The sequence below is a fragment of the Podarcis vaucheri genome (genome assembly GCF_965113315.1).
Source record: "Podarcis vaucheri genome assembly, chromosome: 5".
NCBI classification, from domain to species: Eukaryota; Metazoa; Chordata; class Lepidosauria; order Squamata; family Lacertidae; genus Podarcis; species Podarcis vaucheri.
In genome coordinates this window covers 5,848,369-5,863,007 of record NC_138763.1, presented here as the reverse complement: position 1 = coordinate 5,863,007, position 14,639 = coordinate 5,848,369, and the positions used below count along the sequence as shown (strand labels likewise).

Genomic DNA, 14,639 nt, shown 5'->3' with positions numbered 1-14,639 from the left:
GGCGCTGTAAGCCAGCAAAATACCCACGGAAGGGGAGCTTAAGCCGCCAGATGCCGCTTCCTGCCCACCATGTTGCCTTAATTGTTCCGCAAATGATGGCACTTAAGGATTTAGTCTCGCTCGAGGTCCCAGCTGTGTGCCAAACAAGTTGCTGTTGCTTCGTCTGCTCATGAGCTCGGCTTTAAGAGACGAGGCCTGCTGTTCAATCTGAAAACGCAGACTCCCTGCAGCGCCTACCATGACAATATGGGGTCCAGAGGTGTCTTTTTCTCTTTCTGCTCACCCTCTGGTTTCCATTCAGAACCGCTTTAATAATTTACTGCCTCTTTGTTTTGATTTTTTAAGCAGCACTGAAGTATGTTTGGTGGTGGTTCCTCCCATCTGTAACAAAGCTGGAATGCAAGCCCCCCTGGAGTGAAAATGGGCCCCTGCGGATGGATCAGTCGGCTGGCGACTTTGGGGAGGAGGCGCAGCTTGATGGCAGAGCACATGTTTGGCATGCAGAAGGTCCTCCTGGGCCCAGTTGTCACTGGGGAGGGCAGCCTCTGCCCGGCCTGTACCACTTCAGGCTGCTGGTGCAGGTTCACATAATCGCGTGTTCATACAACATCATCTCTGCCCATTACAATGTAAACCTAGATGTTGGAGAGAAGAGTTCTAGCCTAAGTTCCCCCTGACATCTCAGCTTTCTTTGTGCCGGGTCATTTTTATATGGGAGGAGCATTCAGCCATGCAAGTCCCCACTGGTAGTCTGAAGCAGTACAGCCCAGGCAGCTTGGCTGTCTCGATGATAAGCAGGCCCAAGTTGGCACCTCCTGTTGCTGCATCTTGGGGATAGGAAAGGGCCTCCGTCTAAAACTCAGGAGAGTGCCTAACTTTCAACACTCGGTATCCTCAGAGAGCAGCAGCCAAGGACCAAATGCACCTTTTAAAAATCCCACTTCTAACGCCAGCCCTGAGTTCCATGCCATCCCCCATGCAGGTAGCTAACTTCCAAAACATTTGTTGGGGGCAAAATCCTAAACTCTGTGAATGTTTATTTTTCCTTTGATGAGTCACTGCTGTTTTTAACTTCAGTGTCTCTTAAACCTGGCAAAGCTCCTGGTGCAGACAATATTTCACCTGAGCTTCTTAAGGCCAATGTTGATTGGTGGGCCCCAGTTCTTGCTGCCTTGTTCACCAGCATAGATCAATCGGCTACCATCCCAGAGGATTGGGGACTAGTAATCATCATCCCAATATACGATTATTTTTCTTTTGAGGAGGCTCACTGCCGTTTTTAACCTCCGTGCTGCTACCACAAACACAAACTTCTTATTCCTACATCATCTTCCTTGATTAGTCAAGGGAAATTCCAGGCAGTTGGAGGTCAGGCGGCGAATGAGGTTATATGATGACACCACACAGCAAAGCATATCTCGCTACCTGGTGATGTCACTGAGGTTATGCCATGATGCTGCCTGGCCAACCAGATTTGGTTACATGCTGACATTGCCACGAGCAAAGTCAATTCTTTGAGGAAGCATCACTTTCCGTCTGAGTGGACACTTTCACCAAACAAACACATCAGCAAGTTTCATCAAAAAGGTTTGCAGCATAATCCTCACATGCTGTGCATTTAAATTTATTAGCCGCATCCTAATAAAGATTCTCTAGGCAATATAAAAAAATTCCTTCCAGTAGCACCTTAAAGACCAACTAAGTTAGTTCTTGGTATGAGCTTTCGTGTGCATGCACACTTCTTCAGATACATGTGCATGCACACGAAAGCTCATACCAAGAACTTAGTTGGTCTTTAAGGTGCTACTGGAAGGATTTTTTTTATTTTGACTATGGCAGACCAACACGGCTACCTATCTGTCTCTAGGCAATGTACAAGTTACATAAAGCAGCTTTCAAAACTACAAAACTCCCACTAGAAGCTGAAGACTTAAGCAAGTATCCAGCACAAATTATTTTACGCAACAAAAGCTACCCTGAAAAAGTTTTAAAAAGCCACCCAACTATCCTCAAATAGCAGATGCCATGCTAAACATTATTTTAATTGCAACTTATAGGCCATTTATATTGCAAATTGGCTTCTAAGGAGCTCCAGAAGGAAGTTCAGTAGTTACCCTTGGTGCCAGAAGCCTGAGAACATGGGGACTGCAAATTGCTGAATTCTGGCCTCATGGCTCTTTATCCACCTTTCCTGGGCTCTGCGAGGAATCTTGTTTTCATGCTCGAAATTCCAAGGTTCCAAATGCAATGGCAGCTCATGCTGCCCATTGAGGCTAGTAGGATGGATGGCAGGGAGCCCAACAGCAGGTGGCGCCAAAGCCAAGAACAGGCAGAGCCAACTCATTCCAGTTTTGTCCCCTTGCTTCTCTCCCTCCCTGCTGAACTCTACAAGGGCAATTCTGAGACGGGAAGAAAGGCAGTGCCCCCACTCCCTGCACTGGTTGACTAGCAAGGTAAACGGGGAGTTGGGGCCGAGTGAGGGCAAACAGGTTCACTGGGCACTGCCCCATTCTCTCTCATGAACCAGCAGCCTCCACTGGCATCAAGTCATAGAATTGCAGAATTGAAAGGGGCCCAAGGGCCATTTATTCCAGCCCACCGCAAAGCAGGAATTGCAGCTAAAGAATTGCAGATCACCTTCTGGGATGCACAAGACTGAAGCACAAGCCTCTAAATGTCAGGGTTGTGAGTTCGAGCCCCACCTTGGGCAAAAGATTCCCACGCTGCAGGGGGGTTGGACTAGATGACTCTTGGGTTCCCTTCCAACTTGACAATTCTATAATTCCGTGGGCATCCTCTGCATAAGGAGAAGGTGGGGTGACGAATGTCCTCGCCCCAAAGTGTGACAGGGTGCCTCTGTGACAGGGCTGCCAACTTTTTTCTCTCTGCACTGGCTCTTGGGCCTTTCACAACTGCCTGACACACAGACCTTTAGTAGGTGAGGCTTCCTCTTGTAGCGTCTCCTGTTGGATGCCTGGATCCCAGGCAGCTGTGAAAGGTGCAGGCATTTCAGTACAAAGTTCGCACCCCCTTCTTAGTCGGAGGCACTGTGGGAGCTTCTCCACGGCAAGACGTTACAATTGGGAGTAGTCTGGGTGTAGAACGGGGTTGAGCCACAAAAAGTTCCTTTCCGTCTTCTCTTAGCGCCGCCTGTCAGCTCACTTCAAAGAACATGAAGTTCTGGGAAACAAAACACAAAAAGGAGGTCGCAGTCTTCTGTTTCGTCAGAAATCGAGAGGCATGAGCTAGAGCAACATAAATGGGCATACACATTTCATTGGGGAAGGGTGACCGGCTTGGGTCCAGTTCTCAGGGAAAAAGGGAAAGCGAGTCAGTGCAAAAAAGCTGTTCTTGACTCATGCATACTTTTTTTGGAGGTGCTCATTGTCCATCTGTGGCTGCAAAAGGCAGCCAGCAGAGGGCGCTATGAGCCTGTTGTCATGCAGGATGGGTCAGGAAGATACATACCCATAGCCAATATTTGGCTGACGTGCAGGAGTAACTTCCCTGTTGTTAGGAAAGGGGTTTAAAGGAATAAAATTGTGGAAAGAGCCAGTATCATAACACACTTGAATCCAGACTACAGAACCTCAGTCCCAGGGTCTCTAGATGCTGTCCTCTTAGTCTTCTCCACCTGGCTCTCAGAAGTCTCTGGGGGGGCACACTCCTCACTGACTCTGCTTTGCCCCCCAAGTGTTTTTGCCTTGCTGGGATACTGAGGACACATAGTGGCAACGATCCGCAGCTTCACCACTTACCAGCAGGAATGCTGCAGCCAGGAGCAAAGCCCTCTCCTCATTGCTCAGGTTTGCTGCAACTGCCGGAAAGAGAACTGGGTATTATCCACAAGAGGACAGAATATTGCCACACCAAGGACACTTCCCTGCTCACTCCTGGGATGGGGTTGCTAAGGCCAACTTTTGTTTTCCAATAGCTTTGACCATGTGCAGATGGCCTGCCCCCTGAGAAGTGGGGGGGGGATCTTTTTCAAGAGTGGGGTGAAGTTAAAGGTAGAAGTTATCTCTGAGCATGCACAAAGAGCCTTTCTTCTGAAGAGGGAGCCTGCATTGAGCTAGATCTAACGTTTTCAAAGTGTGAAATTGGTCTCGCTGTGTTGTGGAATGGGTCGGTTCTAAGCACTGGGAAGAGAAACCTCTCTTCCAACTTCCAACATTTGTGCTTTGTTGGGTTCAAGAGATGCCATTCTCTCCTTTTTTATCAGTGCAAGGCTAGGAATCAAGCGCTCCCATTTCCATACTGATTGACAATATGGAGGCTTCTACATTTTCCCAGAGTTGCACACCTTCTTCCGGTCTAGTAGAAATTTAGAGCTCTCTTCTGCCACTTTCACAGTCATTCCTGTGCATGTTTTTCCCCCATAAGGAAATCACCTAGAGCTCAGACGACTTTCTCCCTTGGAGGTTAAAGCCTGCAGCCAAATCCTATCTAGTGAAGGCCGGTTCTCAGTTTCTCAGTTCCCCAGTCTTAAGTTACATTTGCCAAATTTCCAAATCAGTCTCCATTATTTTTTAAAATCCTCATTAAACCCCACCAGCAAAACTCTCCTAATGTATATATGTTCCTATGCAATTTTCCCCAATATATACGTTCTGCATAGCCATTTCTCCCAATATAGCACATTTTAAATGTTATCTTCACCAATGTATGCATTCTGTGCACACCCTATGCGTCTTGGTACGCATTACTTGGCCAGAGGAACTCATTGTGAAATTCAGACAAGTGTGCATTTCGAAAGACAGCCCTGTTTTGTTGTTGAAGCTTGTGTGTTGTTTCTGGAAGTGCGAATTAGGACCTTACAAGCACAAGCGAAATTGAATTTCTCCAGTCCTTTGCCCAAGAGGAGTAAGTGACCCTGAGCTCCGCGAAGCTGGCTTCTGAGTGCTGCAGCATAAATGAAGAACACAGCAAAGCCCAGCAAAAGGCATTTGGATGACAAAGAGCGAGTGGACATGCATCAAAGGATTGACGGATAAGAGCTGGGAATGTCTCTCCTGCTATTGGAATGGAATACCCATCAGAGTCTGAGGAAGGCAACATCCCTCAAAGCTAAGAGCTGGGCTAGAGGAACTTGCTGGAGTCAGTTTTGCTGCTTGGATAACAGGAGAAATCTGTCACAGAGGCAGAAAACTGTGAGGCGGCTGAATCATAGAAACTGTAGAGTTGGAAGGGACCCCGAGGGTCATCTAGTCCAACCTCCTGCAATGCAAGAATCTTTTGCCTAACCTGGGGTTCGAACCCACAACACTGAGAATAAGAGTCTCATGCTCTATTGGCCGGGCACCTCAGAATGTGGGGGTTCTCTCTAGGGAGCTGGAGCAGGCATAAACTGCCCACTTGCTTGCTACTGAGCTCCACTGAATAAAGGGTTTACTTCTATGTAGAGGGGAGGTGAACACTTTCTGAATCAATATGCCAACTGAAACACACCCATTTGCACTTCTCTGAATTTTGCAGTACAGTTCTCCAGCCAAGCGTTGTGTATAAAGACGTAAAGCGTGCATTAAAACACATGTTAGTGGAAACAGGCATGCAAAAATGCCTTGCCTAAGGGCACCCCCTAAATTTGTTGCGGGGTGTCCTCCCCCCAAAGACGTTGATTTGGGGATTGCATGAGGGACACAGGGCCAGAGGAGAGGTGGGAAAATCCTCTGCACAAGGAGGCTTTGCAGGCACAGCTAATCATCAGCACCCACAAGGTCCATTTGAACAAAGTCCACTCTCACTTTTCTCCCCCCAGGTGTCACGTGTAGGGCAGGTGGGTATAGCCTGCCTGAATCAGCCACATGGTCCAGATGGAGAGGTCTGGCTTGCCTGATTATGCCCAGCGGGTGGCGCTATGGGTTAAACCACTGAGCCTAGGGCTTGCCGATCGGCGGTTTGAATCCCCGCGACGGGGTGAGCTCCCGTTGCTCAGTCCCTGCTCCTGCCCACCTAGCAGTTTGAAAGCACGTCAATGTGCAAGTAGATAAACAGGTACCGCTCCGGCAGGAAGGTAAACGGCGTTTCCGTGCGCTGCTCTGGTTCGCCAGAAGCGGCTTAGTCATGCTGGCCACATGACCCGGAAGCTGTACGCCGGCTCCCTCAGCCAGTAAAGCGCCGCAACCCCAGAGTCATCTGCGACTGGACCTAATGGTCAGGGGTCCCTTTACCTTTACCCCATCTCTGCCCTACAAAGTTCCCTCCAGTGTTTTGTTTCTGTGATACGTGTTTGTGCATCAGAGGTAAGAAGTGTTCACCCTTCTTCTCTCCCCTCTCTTCGCCGCATTAGCATGCTAACAACATTTTAGAGGCACCCTGAGCACTTTTGCAAATGCTAAACTAAGGACTCTGATCTTTTAAAGAATCTTAGCATAATATAGGTGGACAGCAAGTAGATGTCACAGCTGACAATCAGGTCACAATGTTTTGTGCTCTGCCCAAAAGAGGACGGGAATTCTCCTACCCAAGTCCACTCCAAAGGACTCATGATCCATGTTGCGTTCCTCCTTGAATCCCGGCCACTTCTTCCAAATAGTGGCTACTACGCTGTCAGTGGAGGAGAGGACCTGGAGGAGCAAAGGTCATGCTCAATTATAAACATGGGAGAAGCTTTCCTTGAACGCTGCGCTGAGCTGGGAGCCAAGACACTTTGCTACCTGAGGCAGAGAACAAGATGCCTCAGATGGCTGCTGACCCTCACATCGGCAATGGTAGTGGGAGAAAGTCCTCCACACCTGATGGAAGCAGGCTAGCTTTCAAAGCTGTGGGAGGACTGCTCTGTCTTCCAAAAACTCAGTGCCACTGCCCATTATGTACCGCCTGAGACAGATGCCTGACCTTGCCAAACGGTAGGGCCGGACCTACAGGAAACCATCTCCCCACAATGATGTAATTGTGAGCAAGCACTCTGGGCTCTCCCTTCTTGAGACAAGGGTGCTCCAGCCGGGCTTTCATTGAAGGAGCAAGTCAAGGGTGTGGAGCTAACTTTGAAAGGCATCAACAGCCCATGGCAAGATCACAGGGCTCTTGAATTGAAGTGACACTCTGTCATCCATGGGTGAATGATCACATCAAGTCAGCGGAGCTGTGGTGATGATGAAGCGTCGTTGGGAAGATAATGAGAGCGAATGGAGTGTTCCCTGCCCTTGCTTTCAGGCAGCCTTTGCCAACCTGGTGCCCTCAAGATGTTTTGGACTACAACATCTAGCGGGCACCGGGTTGGCAAAGGTTGATGTGGTGGCTTATTTCCAACAGCACCGCTGGGACTTGGATGAGTGGAAGGGCCTTCTCAGGGCCGGATTAACACCCTTATAAGCACCGAAAGGATTCTGGTGCCCCCATATATATAAAATTCAAAATATGAACCATAATAAACTGTATAATAATTTTCTACTTTTTGAAACAAAACGAAACCTGCAGTAAGATGGAATATATTGTTTATGTCTGTATACTTTGTACATGAAAAAAATTCTCCTACTTTTTGTAATTGCGAAGTTCTTTGACCTGATCCTTAAAACTAACCTAATGTCACACATCTGTTTCTATGCTTAGTAGAGATAAGGCACCCAGCCTGCCTTGTGGAACAGCTGTTCTGTTAGGATTTTTAATATACTTCAGCTAAGAGAATGAACATTCAGCTGAGCAATTTGTGACCATTAACGTTAAAAAATGTATGAAAGCAAATGTCTACATACTCAATATTGTCTTTTACAATTACTTTATAAAGTTCAGCATGGCTGAATCTTGTTTTTACACGTACATATCATTAATCTCTATTATTACTATTATATTATTGTGTGTGTGTGTGTGTGTGTGTGTGTGTGTGTAATTTATTATGGGATCCTTTATTGTGGAACCTAGTTCAGCTGCACCCTGTGGCCCATGGTAAATTTCTGTGGTGCTTATTATTATTATTATTATTATTATTATTATTATTATTATTATTATTATTTCCATCCCTGGGCCACCACCTTCCACCCTGGAAGGAGTGTTGATCTCTCTGACAAAGCAAAACTTATTTTCCCCTTCCGAGATGCCTTCTTTCCCATCTGTCACGGGCCCCTTGACCTCTTTCCCTACCTGGAACTCCTGTTCGGAGAAGCACCGTCTAGGAATGCAGGAGCCATAGATCTTCATGGTGGCAAAGCCACAGGCATCACTGACTTCCAGGAAATGGGAGAAGGTGCCGCACCTAAGCACATCAGCGGGTGAGTCTTGGGGGAGGCACAGAGACAGTAGAGGGGAGCAGCTGTGGGGTGGGGATTGGGATAAATCTCCAAGCCAACAGGACAGAGGAAGCCCACCCACCTCCAACAGGGGGTCAGTTCATACTGCTTTGTTCAAATGTCAACGATAACGCAGAACTGGGGAACTGAGATTCGCCTTGTCTACAAGGTCCACCCTTTCAGGTCCATAGCCACAACCCAAGACATTTCATTTCATTGGTATATTTTGATAATTTATATCCTGCTTAATTTACAGTGGTCTCTAAGACCCAGTACAGTGGAACCTCGGTTTCCAAGCATCTTGGAAGCCAAACGTTTCGGTTTTCGAGCGCCAAAAACCCGAAGTAATTGCTTCCCTTTTCAAACGTGCCTCAGAAGTCAAACAGTTTCCGCTGCGTGTTTTTCTATTTTCTCAATGGATTTTGCCGCCTGCCCATTGTGCCTCGGTTTTTGAACGTTTCGGAAGTCGAACGGTCTTCCGGAATGCATTACATTCGAAAACCGAGGTTCCACTGTGGAATAAAAGAGTTAGAATGATTAAAATTTGAATTTGGTTAAAAGCCTGCTGGAATAAATAGTCTTCAGCGATGCCTGAAGTTCAAAATGGAGGAGTCTTGTCAGCATAGGAGTCAACTCCTAGGGGTCGTGGAGGCATAAAAAAATATTTGAGGGGGCCGGGCCCCCACAAATCTGATGGGCATTCCCATTCAAATGGTGCGTATGCATTGCATAATGTGATTGAGGGCAGGGCTTATTTGGGCCCCTGCAATATTTTATTCAAGTTAGCACCCCTGCCTGTCAGAAATCAACTGGAAGGGAAGTCCACAAAACTGGACCCACAATAGCAAATGCAAATCTCCTTATCCGAGCCATGGGGGACCCCTAACATTGAATCACCTGTAAACCTCAGAGATCAATAAAGAACATAAGAGATCAGGCGGTCCTGGAAGTATCCAGGAACTCAGTTGTCCAGGGCCTTGAATCTTGCCTGCTGGCGTATGGGCAGCCGGTGCAAGCTTTTGAGCACCGGGTTAATGTGCTGGAATGGTTTGTCCCCATCAACAGTCCAGCTGCAGAGTTTTGCTCCAGCTGGAGCTTCCGGATCAGGCCCAAGGGTGGCCCCAGATTTTCAAATCAGAGCAGAACCACCAGATATTGTTGGACTCACCCTGATCCAGATGGGACAAATCAAGGATGATGGGAGAACATTCCCCACCGTCCTGAATTCGAGTGTGACCAAGAGACAGATCCCAGGGACTGGTAGGCAGATAGATCCCATCAAAGAAGTGTACAGGTTATGATGGATTATGTTTCCTAGCAGGCAACAGGGCTGCCTTAAAAGTTAGGCTCGGGGTATGTAAAAGCCGAGAATATTTGGGCATCTCATGCATGTTCCAATGGCATGGAGAACCGCTCACCTCTGTACCCTCCCGCCGTCCTTGTCTGAACTGGCTGCACACACACACACAAACACACCTCTGGCTCACGGTGCCGATAAGCTGGTTATCGCCGGTGAAAGCCACCATCTCCATCTGGCAGCAAGGGAGACAGCCGAGGCCCAGTCGGAAAGGTCTGCAGAACCACAGGACGACGTGGCCTTCCTCATCTTGGAGGCAAAGGTGGCAGGGACGGGCAGGGCCACACAGGTGAAAGCAGCAGTTGTTGCATTCTTAGAGGGAAGGAGAGAGATGTACGGTCATGACGCAGGCAGGGAACCTATTCCCCTCCTGCCCCAAAGGGGGTGCTGTTCTGCAGGGACTCCTATGTGTTGGGCATGAGAGGCTGGTTGCCTTTTCAGCTGATGGCTCTGCTGCTGCTGCTGCTGACAGAATTGTACTGATTTCTTATATGAATATCGAGACACACAAACTCTCAGGGCCACCCCTACCTGCAAACGTCTGGCTCACCTAAGACTTTACAGAACCTTTATTCCAGTGCTTAAAAAAAAAAAAAAAGTTTCAGGGTACTCTCATTTTGACTCAAGAAAACCACCATTTTATAGCTCAGATCAGGAAAAATAAATACGGTAAATGGACCAAAGTACGAAGATTCACAAGATGTTTAGGGGTATGCGTACCCCTACGTATTCCCAGAAAAAAGCAATGCTTTATTCTCAGTAATGATGGGACTCATGGGAGGAGAATATTTTAACATATCTTTGTTTCTTTGTTTTTTTAATTTTTTATTTGCAGTTTTTTATGTTAACATTATTTCCATACACTCTAAACATTTTCCATATATATAATACTGGGATTATACAAAGCCCTCAGACCCCCCCCCATTCCATATTTTACCCTCTTTTCTTGCATATAATTATAATTATCCATTCTATTTCATCTCCTTATTTACTTTTACAGATCTTTGTTATTTGTAAAGGGAATATTTGTATGAACAGATACTTTATTTGGACCTGCACTGCAATTTTGTACTTATGTCTTTCCGGGCTGTGATGCTTATAGTTTACATTCTCTCTCTCTCTCTCTCTCTCTCTCTCTCTCTCTCTCTCTCTCTCTCTCTCTTCTTTGTTATATTTGCACTTTTTAACACAATCAATAAAAATATTAAATACCAGAACTGTAGTGGTAGTTGTCTGTATTTTGGCATAACATACCGGTATTTAAGTATAATTTTTTGCAGGGTTGTTTAAAAAATAAATAAACCACTGATTAATACAGAAAGGGGTGGGTGGGTGGGTGGAATGGATTTATGAATGAACTCTTGCAAAATGGACACAGGCAATAAACAGAATGATACTAGGATTGAGGCAAATTATTATTTGTTATTACAACTACTGTTTTCTCCTGCTTGAAGAAAATGGCTTCAAGTTACAAGGAAGAAGATTCTGACTCAGACTCAGGAAGAACTTTCTGACGGTAAGAGCTGTTCAACAGTGGAACAGACTCTCCCAAGAGCTGGTGGGTTTTCCTTCCTTGGAGGTTTTTAAGCAGAGGTTGGATGGCCACCTGTCAGGGATGCTCTGGCTGAGATTCCTGCATTGAGAGGGTTGGACTAGATGACCCTTGGGCTCCCAACTCTGCAATTCAATGATTCTTCACTGTTATCATTACTATTACTACTGCTGTTGCTGCTGCTTTGCCCTGGGGCTGAACCTCCTCTCTGTCTCTTTCTGATGTGGGAACTCCCAGAAATTCAGAGTCTGTACTTAACCTTCAGTGGCCAACAGCAGGAGTCCCCTTTCGCCAGCTGCGCCTCTGATGATGTAGCTTCTTCTTTGGGAGCTGCTGACAAGTCCTGCAGCAAGAAGGGGGCACAAAGACACCGGAAGCCGCCTTAGGCTGAGACAGACCATTGGTCCATCTAACTCAGTACTTCCTACACTGACTGGCAGCAGTTCTCCAGACTGGGCCGGAATACTGGACTAAATGGACCTTTGTCCTGATTCCACAGCCAGGTTCTTGCTCACGTTCTCGTGCTCACACAATGCGTTAGAAAACATTAATCAGCAGTTCTGGGTCCTTGCCAGGCTTTCTGGGGGCTCTGAAGTCAGTCATTTTCAGGGTCAAGGAGCCGGTCATCCCAGGCTTTGCAGGACAAATGTCCTTCTGACTTGTGGGATCACCCCCAGAGCATTTGCCAACAGAGGAAGACAACACCCCACCCTAGTCATTTCCCTTTGGCATCCCTGCTATAATATGGTTACCAGATTTTTTTTCAATGAATCCAGAGACACTTTTTTTTTTTTAAGCTGAGTAGCAACAGGGAGTCAGTAGTGGGGATGGTGAGGCAAAAGACCCTGGGCCCAAGCACACATGCATATTGTATAAAGGTGCAAAGCCCTTCTTTCGCACCCTTTTGCAGAGTTTTTTTTAAAAAAACTGGGCAATGGTGCACCACTCGCCCGTGACTCCCGAGCCTTCCCCGATCTCCTTCCCCCTTCCCCCTTTGTTTTGACAGATCAGGGGAGGCTCGGGAGTCACAGGTGAGTGGTGCACCGTTGCCCAGGAGGGGCCAGCCTGGTAGTGGGCTCTGGCGGGCTTCAGGAGCTGCTCGCTGCCGTGGTGCAGGAAAAATGGCGGGCGCCACAGCACCAAGTAGCTCCTGAACCCAGCTAGAGCCAACTGCGCTACCAGGATGCTGAGGCTGCTGCTGCCATGTTTCCTGGGAACAGTTTTTGCAAATCTAGGGACATTCCGGGGACAGAATTTGTCCAGGGACAGATTGCAAATCCAGGGACTGTCCCCGGGAACCAGGGACGTCTGCTATAAAGGAATGCTTAAACAGGGAAGCCATCCTATCAGGCGGTGACCGTTAACTCTAGGCGAGGGTTCAGTTTTTCAATCTGAGGTCCATATTTCCTCTCTGGGGGCCACATGCCTGCAGTGGGCGGGGCCAGAGGCAAACGTAGGTGGAGCAATAGGCGTGACTCTTGCCTTTGTACAGAAGGATACATTCCAGCCATGCACAAACCATAGGTTTCTACACAAACACGCACACCTATCTTCATCCAGGCAAGCAAGCAAGCAAGACTACATTTCAAAGACCCTTTAGCTTTACCCTATTATTCTATCTCAGCCAGTTGAAAGCACTGAGACAGTAAGGGGTGTGGCTTTGGGAAGGGGTGTGGCCAGGAGAGACTCTCGAGGGCCAGACAATGTGTCCGGGGGGGCCACTTGCCCCACCCCCTGGCCTTCAAGTCCCCCACCCCCTGCTCGAGTCTCCTTGGGCATCAGAACAGGTCCTTACCATGGCGCTCAGCCTTGGAGGTGATGCAGAGCTCTTGGGCCCCGGCCAGTAACTGCAGTCCAGGATGAGGGCCGGCCTCGTGGTGCCGCGAGGGACCCAGGTCTCCTTCTTGACCCCCTCCGTAGGCTGGTGGCACCAGAGGTAAATCCAGGGCACCCTGGCACTTTGTTCTGGAGGGCGCTGTTTCATAGCACATCCAAGCCTCTGTGCTGCAGTTGTAGCCCTTGATGCCCCATGTGTTGACTACCTGCAGGGTGTGCCCCTGAAGCCGTGTTGAATCTGACCCAGTAGCCAAGACGTCACTGGTGCAGCCTTGAGCCAGGAGCTCTGGGGCATCATCCCACTTCAGTGGCTTGGCCACGGATTCAATGTGTCTCTCCCGTGTCAGGTGTCCAAAGGGGGAAGGCTGGGAGTTTATCACAGACATCTCGAGGAGACGTGGGGCTCTGGAAGCAACAGCCCTGGCCGGACCAGGGAGGAGGAGGCGGCAGAAGGAAAGAAGAAACCCAGACCGCAGAAACCCAGACGGTTGGCCCAGCCTAGGACAGAGACTGCCACCCCCAGCAAACCCAGCCTCTAATCTCCATCCCCATTCCTCCTCGTGTTCCCATGCCAACTACCCGGATCTGCCCTGTTGTGCGGGGACAATGGCGTCACTGGAGCGCAGAAGGGCATATGCATCAGATGAGGAGGTCAGCTAGCAGAGGGCGTGAACGGCAAAAGGAAACTTTCCAGAGGTAGGGACAGCACCGGATTTGGGCAGTGTGGGCTGTTCCACCACACAGGCTAGTGTGCCAAGGGCACTCAAAATCGGGAAGATCCATAACTCAGAAGGTCTGTTTTGAGGCACCACATTTTGGCCTCGCACAGGACGCCGTATTATGAAAGATTACCAAAGTCTGCCCTGGCAGGGAGATCATAGAATTGTAGAGCTGGAAGGGGCCCTGGGGGTCATCTAGTCCAACCCTCTGAAATGCAGGGATCTCAGCAAAAGCCTCCCTGGCAGGTGGCCACCCAACCTCTCTTTAAAAACCACAAATGAAGGAGAGTCCACCACCTTACAAGGCAGTCCATGCCACTGTCAGACAGTTCTTTGTTTGTTTGTTTTTTAATAATTTTTATTACATTTTTCCCAATTACAGATAAGACAGAAAAAAGAAAGAACATAGAAAATAGAAAAAAAGAAAAAACAGAAAATCAAAACCATTTCAGCAACTTATTTCAGATTTCTATCGGACTTCCCCGCATCTCCCGCATAGTGCGTTCTTAACAATAAAATTATCAGCAAATTATACCCTTGTTTCATGTGTTTCTTTGTATTTTCAATTGCAGTTTAAGTTTAAATCCCTTATTTTCCATTTACTCTAAAAATATAGCATATTGTCGTTTTTACCCATTTAAACTTTGATTCTTTCATGAATATTATCCAATTTCATATATAATCCACTCTCGTTGCTGGGGCTAACCTTCCAAGTCATACGGCATCTTAAAGTTCATATAACTTATAATACTTTTGCAAATAGTCCTTAAATTTTTTCCAGTCCTCCTCCATTGCTTCTTCTCCCATATCTCGGATCCTAGCAGTCATCTCGGCTAGTTCCATGTAGTTCATCAATTGCGTCTGCCAATCTTCCAGTGTGGGCAAATCTTGAGTCTTCCAATGCTTGGCGATGAGGATTCTTGCTGCTGTGGTAGCATACATGAAAAAAG

The 14,639-nt window shown here is 47.7% G+C and overlaps 1 protein-coding gene across 1 annotated transcript; it reads right to left on the bottom strand.

The window, feature by feature from the left end:
• Positions 1-1,877: 1,877 nt before the first annotated feature.
• On the bottom strand, positions 1,878-13,762 carry LOC309533317 (phospholipid scramblase family member 5-like). The gene is made up of 7 exons (XM_082224712.1): positions 12,930-13,762; positions 11,394-11,477; positions 9,702-9,894; positions 8,080-8,191; positions 6,464-6,566; positions 3,759-3,817; positions 1,878-3,180 (listed from the first exon to the last, which is right to left on the bottom strand). The coding sequence occupies exons 1-7, from the start codon at positions 13,354-13,356 to the stop codon at positions 3,154-3,156; spliced, it is 1,005 nt and encodes a 334-aa protein (XP_082080838.1). The 5' UTR covers positions 13,357-13,762; the 3' UTR covers positions 1,878-3,153.
• Between the last annotated feature and the right edge of the window lie 877 nt (positions 13,763-14,639).

Excerpts from the sequence above, each read along its gene's own strand:
- LOC309533317 (XM_082224712.1), bottom strand. The coding sequence starts at position 13,356 with ATGTCTGTGATAAACTCCCAGCCTTCCCCCTTTGGACACCTGACACGG. Across the intron at positions 9,895-11,393 it reads CCTGCTGTTGGCCACTGAAG|AATGCAACAACTGCTGCTTT; the intron begins GTTAAGTACAGA and ends CTTCCCTCTAAG. Across the intron at positions 3,818-6,463 it reads GTCCTTTGGAGTGGACTTGG|TTGCAGCAAACCTGAGCAAT; the intron begins GTAGGAGAATTC and ends TCTTTCCGGCAG.